General features: G+C 32.1%; 1 protein-coding gene across 1 annotated transcript; it reads right to left on the bottom strand.

Moving 5' to 3' along the window:
* Positions 1–1,032: 1,032 nt before the first annotated feature.
* On the bottom strand, positions 1,033–9,410 carry LOC133815593 (uncharacterized). Its single transcript, XM_062248412.1, has 11 exons — positions 9,198–9,410; positions 6,314–6,380; positions 5,574–5,597; positions 5,288–5,383; positions 5,118–5,205; positions 4,945–5,014; positions 4,015–4,588; positions 3,636–3,932; positions 3,191–3,505; positions 2,027–3,037; positions 1,033–1,934 (listed from the first exon to the last, which is right to left on the bottom strand). Exons 1-11 carry the CDS (start codon positions 9,408–9,410, stop codon positions 1,033–1,035), a joined length of 3,657 nt encoding a protein of 1,218 aa, XP_062104396.1.
* Between the last annotated feature and the right edge of the window lie 339 nt (positions 9,411–9,749).

Genomic DNA, 9,749 nt, shown 5'->3' with positions numbered 1-9,749 from the left:
AACTAGGCAATATAACCGCGCCTCGCGCGGTGTTTATAATAATTAGTATTATAATTATTTTATGAAAAATAAGATTTTGGTTTTTTTTTTGTAAAAAATTTAAGTTATATATATATTTAGAATTTATAACTTAAGGAGTTGTTAACATTTTCACTAAATGAGTAACATAGTATGAATCATGAACTTTTGATGTTTGAGAATCATTTATATATTTATATATATATATATATATATTTGTTGATTCATTTTAGACTAACAATGAATATTATATTTAGTAATTAAATAAAAGAGTTAATGTAATTCACGATTTGGGAAAAAAATCATATGTAGTATTATTTTGATTAGATGAGTTGTGAAACAAATAAGGTAAGGAATAATATTGAAATTAGTTAATACTCATATTTTTTTTACTATTATGTTTGTGTAATGAAGTTGATATTGTAATTTACAATAATATAAACACATGTAGCTTCAATATATATATATATATATATTGCTAAAGATAGAATTGAACTATGTACAATAGCAAGAATGGATAATTTATTTTATTAAAACCAGTAAAATTTATACCTTATAAGGTAAGAATTTGAAGGACAAAGGAGACTATATTATTTTCTAGAATAAATAGATTTTTTATGAGTGGGTATTTTGAAATACTTCTTTGTAAACAATATTTTTTATTAAGGTTGGGTCTCCCACCTCATCATCATCATTTAGTATGATCAATCCTTCTCTGGTGGTAACTCAGGACACAGCAACATATAATTGACCGTGGGTGAATACTTGCTTAGGGAGGTACAAGCCAACATGTTTAAGAGATTGTCCTTGGCTTTTGTTGATTGTCATGGCAAAACATGGTGCCAAGGGAAGTTGTCGTCTATTAAGCTTGAATGGCCATCTTGATTCATTGGGAGACATGATAATTCTTGGAATTGTGACATTTTCACCAATATTTGTTCCAGAAATGATGTCGCCTCTAATGGACCATTTACCAAGATGCCTGATAATCAATCTTGTGACATTGCATAGGCCTTATGTTTGGTTTAGATTTCTAAGGAGCATTACAGGAGCACCTTCCTTAAGTCGCATCTCATGATTAGGGATGCCATTAAATTTCAAACCATGCAAAAATTCAGCTGGATACAAAAGATCTTCATCATTTGTCTTTACACTTGCTTTGCATATACTGTCTGAGCTAAAATATGTTCTCCCTTCACCTGGTATAATATTCATAATCATCTCATTTAGTTCATAGACCATTTCATTTTTTGGTGTTAATATTGCTCTTTCTGTCAAATATGTAGGATCGTTGTACTTTTGTAAAAGTGATGGGTAGATAACTTTAATTATGGATTTCATTGGATCTTGAGATGGATTTATGGCGATATCAGAAGGAAGCTTAATTAATTGTTTATCAATGTCATCATATAATGAACCATCTCCAATCTGCAACATCCATTTGTCAAAAGAAGCTATTTTAGCAGCCTCAAAACCAGTCAAGCTTCCATTATATAGCCTCATATTTTGGTTGAGCTCATATATTTTAAAAAATGGCCACAAATATGACGAGTTAAGAGAAGCATCAACAATATCATCTCTTGTACCTTTTGGGACAACTGGTAATATTTGTCGGAAATCACCACCACACACTATTGTAAGTCCTCCAAAAGGTTTGTTAGAGCTATTTTCAAACCTTGTTCTTAGAATATCTCTTAAGGTCTTATCCAAAGCTTCAAAGCAAAACTTATTTGCCATAGGTGCTTCATCCCAAATGATCAAAGAAGTTTTCATAAGAAGTCCAGCTAGTAGGGTGCCTTGTCGAAATTCACAAGTCGACTCTGCTGTAACATTCAAGGGAATATAAAATCGTGAATGAGCTGTCCTACCATTAGGCAATAACAAAGCAGCTATGCCTGAAGTTGCTACAGGCAAGACTATTTTTGATTGTGATCTGAGCTTTCAGTTATTGTATTCCATAAAAATGTTTTACCAGTACCACCATGTCCATTGATAAAAAATAAATTGCCTTGTTCATTCTCTACTGAATGTACTATTGCTTTATAAGCTGATTTTTGGCAAGGATTTAGAGCAGCAAATGATTTCTCATGCAATATCTTTAATTGATCTCGGTCATAATCAAGCTCTTCATTAACCAATCTATTACCCGAGTCTCTTATCAAAGATGGATTAGGCAGGGGCATTCCATCTATATCTTTCAAACTTTTTCCCATCTTCAGCATGATACTTTCAATCTCGAACAATGTGTATGCTTCAACTTGTTGTTTAGTTAACTTAAGATCATTCATTCTAAATCTCTTCTTTTGCAATGAAGTTATGTCTTCTGACAATGCAATATAATTAGATTTCCAAAGTTGTGATGCATCAGAAACCTGACAGTGAATGAGTATCGTGACGAAAAGATGTCTTAATTCTTTTCCAGTTGCCCATATTGCAGCTTCAGTCAAGCAATCTATCCACTCTTTATCATCGTCTAACAATCCCAAAGCATAGCATGCGCCTTTAAAATTAGGATATGTCACCCCATTTATTGTTCTAATACTTTCATAAGAAGTGCTCCCTTTGACAAAATTTAACAACATTCTTAAATAGAAGCGTTCTCTAGTCGAAGGATGCACGAAGTAAATTCTTCCAATTGCCAATCCGTTTTTTCTCCTAGTCCATGTTTTCTCCTTTGAATTCCAAACCCAACTTATAGGGAAATCCGAATAAGTTAGCTCTCGTGCATCATCATAATTCTTGTTTGCCTCCAGCCATTGAGTGAACTTTGTTTTTTCTATTCCAGGCATGCAAACAACATTTTCAACACATTTGTTTTCTTCGAATATTACTGTGTGCTCTCCAGGTAAATGGAATGGTAATCTTTCAACTGCTGGCTGTCTGTAATGTATGTCAAATTGGAATATTCTCCAGCAAGCTTCAGTTGCCGAGATATATCTGCAATCCAAATATGTTTTTATCTCATCTATTTCTTTGGCAGTGTCAATAGATTCCATTGTTGCAGTAGTTCTGTCAGACCCTTTATGAACATATTTGAAAATGTATTTGACTGATCTAGAGTAATTGCAAACCTCGACATTAATATGTGCATCAAATTTGACAACCAAATTCCTGTGATAAGGGACTACTTATCGATTATCTAAAAGGACACCTTTCTTTTCGAAATGAATACCTGTATTTCTCCTTTTGTAGACTGGTAAGCCATCTGTGTCGATGGTGGTTTGATCATTGAATTTTTTTGGAAAATGTTTTGTGCACCTATCTTGCATCATACATGGAGAGTTTGAATTAAGTTTTCCACAAGGTCCATGAATCATAAATTTATTGACGGCATTATAACCATCAGGATCAACATTTAAGTCCGGGATTTCCGCACTTATTATATTATCAATATGGTCTGCTGAAGGATTTTTCAATGTCGAATGCAAGAAAAGTAGTATGTGTGCATGATGCAGTCTTCTTTTTTGGAACTCAATTGTGTATATACCTGCGACAACATAGATAAAAACTAAAATTTAGAAATTTTGGTGGGATTTGTGAAATTATTGTTGGTAAAAACATTTTTTATAATCAATTGAGTTGAGTTCGTTGTGGATACAAATGTGAAATAAACTTACATGCGATTATCTTTCCAAACGGTTGTTCTTTTTTCAAATCATGCATTAGTTGGAATAACTTTATCTCAAATACTCTGCATATGATATCGACCCTATTGTTATCATCTTTTTGGCCTATTAAATGTATCATATCATTTATTTCTGGCCACTTTGGGTTGCAAGTGAAAGTAAGAAATAAATCAGGATATCCTGCCCATTTACAAATTGCCATGGCATCTTGATAATTTTGTACTCTATATCGTGGTCCCCCAGTGTGTGACGAAGGCAAAATAATTGATTTCCCCACTTTTGAGCAATCTGAATCACCACGATGAATAGCGTCCATTAAACCAGAAAAAAGGTCTGATCTGAGTTTTTTTTTGGTTATTTCGTATCCAACGAAATCTTTCTTCTTCAATTTCCATGTAAGAATCAACTATATATTGTTGCAGTAGTCTACCAGATCGAAGAAGAGTATGACCCTCATTTAATCTTTGCTGCAACCTAAAGTAATAATGTTGCCTCATTGTCAACTTTTGCCTTTTAAAAGAGCTTTCAGTTACATCTCTCAAAGGTATGCCAAGTCTATATCCATCTTCACCATAAGGGTGTATTAATGGGTACGTCATAGACATGAAACTTGGATGCAGATCTGTGATTCTCTGAATTCCTTTAGTTCGCTGCTCCACAACAACGTCACGTTCGAGGTTCGCTTCACTAAAATCACCAACTATTAAGCCTGCTACTTCAGATGATATTGGCATATTGTATTGACGACCATCTGTTGTCCTGCTACTTAGGAGGCGTAAACGAAACGTAGATTCTGGTTGTGCTTTGAATCTATCCCTTGCCATTCTAAAGGATTTGACCAAATTATTATGCTGATCCAACATTTGAGATAATTCATGAACGATTTCGTGTTCAATCTCTGTCTTCCTCCCATGTCTTAGTAGTGTATCCATTCGGTTTCCTATCTAATTTTCAGTATCATATATATAGTTGAGCAAACTGTGGGTTTTTCCCAACTTCTGGCAACAAAGAACCAATGTGATGATAATTCTGACCACTCATCCAAAAAATATAAGGACCTGCTGATTGATTGATAGACGTATCAACTCGGCCACCCATTGATGTGAATGCAAACATGGAGTTATAAGCTCTTATATTTTTTCGAAATTTAAACCCTTTTTGTCCAGATTCTGGTCCTAAGAGAAATTTAAGTAAAGGGGGTGCTTCTTTCAATAATGGTATCTGCACACGTCCTTCCATACAACAAAATGTGAATTTGGGATGTGAGACCTTTTGTGTTTTCTATGTCCGTTCCTCATACCATAAAATGACACCACAATATTGACATGTGTATGAAGGGATTCCAAAATTCCAAGGTGTTGTATACTGAGCTGTCAATTGAACAAATAATAATATATTAACAAATAAAGGATGTAATTTCGTCCAAGTGAATATGGTAAGAAAAGTATTATAATACCTATTTTATCCTCCTACTGGACAAGATTAAGTCCATGAACGGTAACTTGTTGTTTGAGCTTTTTAATTTCTTCGTTTGCGTCCTCATCATTGGACCGAATTATAACTATATTACCAATAAAACATATGTTACATAAATATACTAATATTATCATTAATTCTACATGTAGTTTTATGTAAAGAGGTACCATTATTTGAGCTTGCACCATCTAGTGAGAAGTATGTGGACTCATGTATGTTTTCATTGAAAGAGAAGCACACTCTTTTTACTGGTCCATGTTGAACTGCATAATTTTATAATTCCAAAAACAAAGAATAGTTTAATAATTTCTAATCTTAGAAGCATTAACAATAACTAACAAAACTCAACAAAAGTAAATATTAATGTACCGGTATGAAGTATGTGATTTCCTTTATTTTTTTTATTGTTTTGATCATTATGTAACGATTTATTATTTTCATTTGTAGTTGTACCATGTGATTGGAGGAGATTTCCACCTGAAACATATTACAAACATGTATTAATATACAGTTAAAATTTGTTTATATTTATAATAAAGATAATATTTTGTTTTAATTGTAAGTAGGAATAACAAAATTATTATGGAGAATAACTTACAGTTTGATTGAAGCAATCCAGTGTCACTTCTAATGTTGTCCAATTTCATAAATTTTATGAAAAATTTGACAATTTGAAGGGTCAAGATGATTCTCTTATTTAAATCATGTTTGTATTTATCTTGGATAATTTGAATTTTTCGCTTCAACCTTGTGTGTTTGCATATAGTTTTTTGAATGATAGGTAAGTCATCATCTATTGTATGATACTGGACATTTAAGGCATATCTCTTGAGTTTTAATTTTTGAATCCTTTCGTGTCAAGCTAAAGATGAAAGTTGAGATTGCAATAAAGAAATTTGTTGTAGAACATTGCTTAAGTGACCACAATCTTTTATAATGACATAAATCAATTCCATGTACTCTGTTCCCTCACAAAAAAAAAAAAAAAATAGAAAATTGGTGAAAAATGAAAAAAAAAAATTAAAATATAGTGTCATTAAGCATAGAAACTATACAAGTGAGAATTAATAAATGGTACAAATTTTTTTAATGCATATTACGAAATTTGATGAAATATTTTCTCAATCTAGCTAATTATAAAGATTATATTTAAGCAGACAATAATAGTAATTTGTACAATATCTTATTAGTACCTGAAGAATGCGAACTTTGTTGTTTTCTCTTCATACTACCGTGTTGATTGCTAAAATTGGAACTATTCTAAGTAGATTGTATCATAATTAAATAACAGGAAAATAGTTCATTAGGATAACTGGTTACGCAAATTAAAAGTGGCAATATGTAAAAGCAATAGTAGTAATAATAATTGAAAAAAAATTATTATAATTTTGCAAAACTAAAATGAAGAGAAGGAGTGAAGAAGAGTGTTTGAAGTAATAGCCAGTAAATAATACCTTGAAAGAACTTTCAGAAGAAGAAAATAAGAATGAAAGAGGCTTTGAGATTTGAGGCTTGTTGCTTTGTTATAAATATATGTAAACTCTAGTAAATAATGCATAAAAAGGACTTGGGCATTATGAAAATAAATTAGGAGAAAATAGAATTATTGCTTTGAAGAGATTGTAGAATGTCACATAATCTTTGTAAATGAATTGAAAAAATAGATTAATGGAGAAAAAGAATTAGTGCTTTGAAGATATTGTAGAGAGATAATGTATATGAATTTAAAAATTTTTAAAAAATAATGAATTTTGTAAATGAATTAAAAAATTAGATTAATGGAGAAAATAGAATTATTGCTTTGAAGAGATTATAGAATGCCACATAATCTCCTTGAAGCTCTCCTTTATATGTATTTAAATTTTTTAAAAAATAATAGATTTTGTAAATGAATTAAAAAATTAGATTAATGGAGAAAATAAAATTAGTGCTTTGAAGAGATTATAGAATGCCACATAATCTCCTTGAAGCTCTCCTTTATATATATATAGATATCCAACTGCTTCAACATGAGGAAATTATGAAAGTGACAACCAACCGCGCATTTACATTTTATAATCCTAACTTCTTTTCTTCACATATATTTTTAGCCGATCTAACTTTCATTAGATATTAATGTTGAGATAGAATTGTGCTGTCCCATGTGTACTATACTTTACAATTTTTAATAGAGTCGGCAATGAATATGTGGGTGGGAATGGTAAAGTTGAAGGATATACTTTGATGAAATGCTTCCTATGCTTTTGTATTTAAGAAGGAATTAATTATAATTTTTTTAATAAATATATTCAACAAACTATTGCTCAAAAACAATATGTATATATTCGACAAACTACGAAAAAATATTAACAAACAAAGAAAACAAACTAACCTGACCCAAACAAACAAAGCAATAGCCAACACCTAGATGCTCAACTCGATGTCATCAGACAGTTCCATCCACAAAACAAAAAGCATCCCAACAGCTCAAGCATACAACCATCCATAGACACCATTGATGTCGATAGATGTCAAAGACCATCGCCAAAAGGGAACTACAAAGAAACTTGAAATTCCGTTTTTTAAAATTACCAATTGAAATTAATAAACAATTTAATTAATGCGGAATTGTTAAACAATTGTTTGATCAGACATATATTCTGGTATATCAAAACAGAATGTCGATATACCAGAATATACAAATAGATAGTAAATAAACTTAAAGTAACGTGACATAATTAGTTTTTTGTGTGGTTCGCAAAACCTAGTCCACGGGGTCACGCCGAGAGATAAAATCAATTAGTAAAGTCTCAAGAATACAAAAAGCAATTGACTTATACAAGTTTAGACTCCCTCTAAATCTTTGTCGCAACATTGAAGTACTCCACTTTAATAATTTGATTTTGATCAACACCAAGAGTACGAAATCCCTTCTGATCTTGATGAATGCTTACTTCCTCCTGAAGTAAGTCTTGTGAAAAATATTCTCCCGAAGACTTGTATGTCATGTTCACAAGCTTTATGACTTGTTTAAGAATAAACAACACACATCACAAACAAACAAAGAGAAAGTAGAACAAGAACTAATGTTTACAAATAAGACAACTCTTCAAAAGCATAAAACATTAGAATGGTGAAGAGGTGAGAATGGCAGCTGCTTAGGCCTAGTATTTATAGAGTTTAGAAACTCCTAAGTCAGTCAATCTTGTTAATGGCCCAAATCAGACCAAATCGGGAAGTTACTCAAAATAACTTCTCATTTCATTTACTGCAGGAATTTCCAGATGTGACAGACAACCATATTGTAGCATCAGGAAATGGACGAACTTGGTCTTAAAACCTGACCAGGTTCATTTCAAAATTTCCTTCCTTTGGGCACAAGCATCATTCAGTTTTCCTATTTTAGACAGATAAAATCAAGGAAAAATATACAAAGAATAATTCTTTAATAAACATACTTATTATAGACAAGGTTGCCATAAATAATTAAGGAAACTTGACTATATATAAAATGCACTTAATAAAGAATTGATTCTTACCAAAATGAGACACAATCACACTTATTTACCCAATATACAATTTCAAAAAATATCCATTAAATAATAAAATATATTTATTAAAAAGGTTAGCTGAAATAGGATTTTACAATCTCCCCCTTTGGCAATTTTTTAGACAAAATATATTTTTAGCAATATGAGCTCAAAACCTGCAGCAAACACTTTGTTAGAAAAAAAAAAGTTCCTAAGAACTCCCCCTACAAACAAGCATACTAACAAAGATAAAACATGTCAACATTTTGGAAAAAAGTTTAACAAGACATGAACACACAACTCCCCCTGAAAATATAGTCCAGAGTTGTATACAAAACAACATAAAAAATAAAAACCATGCAGCAATCCAACTACTCCCCTTTTTTGTCTATCAAGGAGCCAAAGTAACGAAAATTAAAAACAAGGAACATGTTCTTTGGACAAACTAAAACAAGAGAAAAATGGAAAAACATGAAAAATAGAACTAAACACACACCCTTGGCTAAGGCCGTCAGCTGAGCAAGGATTGCTTGTGAGTGGCCTCCAATGTTCCAAGTCGATTTTGTACCATTGTAAGATCAGTCTTGACAGCGAGCAATTCTGATGTCTCAGGACCAACACAAGATGGAGCAGCAATAGTGGCAGTGGAAACAGAGGGAATCACTACAGACTTGGACTTCTTCGATGCTTGATATTTCCCTTCAAATTCCTTGAAAGTGGGACCAGGAGGAAGAACCTCAACTGACTCATTTGGCACCAGGACATCTTTTTGAGATGACATAATCTTAAAGATGAGTTGTGGAAATAAAAAGTCGAACCCCTTCTTTTTTCGCCTTCCTTAGAGATGTTAGGAGCGAGTTTCCTAATACGCAGCGGAAAGGGGGTGGGTTGACCCAGTGTACAACAAATTTTTTGTAATATATTTAAATTATCTTTAAATATGTGGATCCATTAATATACATACATTAATCATAATCAAGAAAATAGAAAACATACCTCTTGATGCCTATCAAGTGTCCTTGCTATCTTTTCGTAATTAGAATGAACTTCCTATCTAAGCTGCTCCCAGGTACTCACACCAAGAGCTTCCACAACGTTCTCTACACCTCAAGAAGTGTGT

This window comes from Humulus lupulus, chromosome 2 (assembly GCF_963169125.1).
Source record: "Humulus lupulus chromosome 2, drHumLupu1.1, whole genome shotgun sequence".
In the NCBI taxonomy this organism is placed as follows: Eukaryota; Viridiplantae; Streptophyta; class Magnoliopsida; order Rosales; family Cannabaceae; genus Humulus; species Humulus lupulus.
Note: the sequence above shows the minus strand (reverse complement) of the source record. Positions and strands in the feature narration are given on the sequence as shown.

Bases quoted from the DNA above. Each gene is read 5' to 3' on its own strand.
- LOC133815593 (XM_062248412.1), bottom strand. From the start codon at position 9,410: ATGTCATCTCAAAAAGATGTCCTGGTGCCAAATGAGTCAGTTGAGGTT. The intron at 5,206-5,287 runs GTACCTCTTTAC...TTGGTAATATAG, and splicing joins TGGTGCAAGCTCAAATAATG to TTATAATTCGGTCCAATGAT. The intron at 5,015-5,117 runs GTAGGAGGATAA...TTCAATTGACAG, and splicing joins CATGGACTTAATCTTGTCCA to CTCAGTATACAACACCTTGG.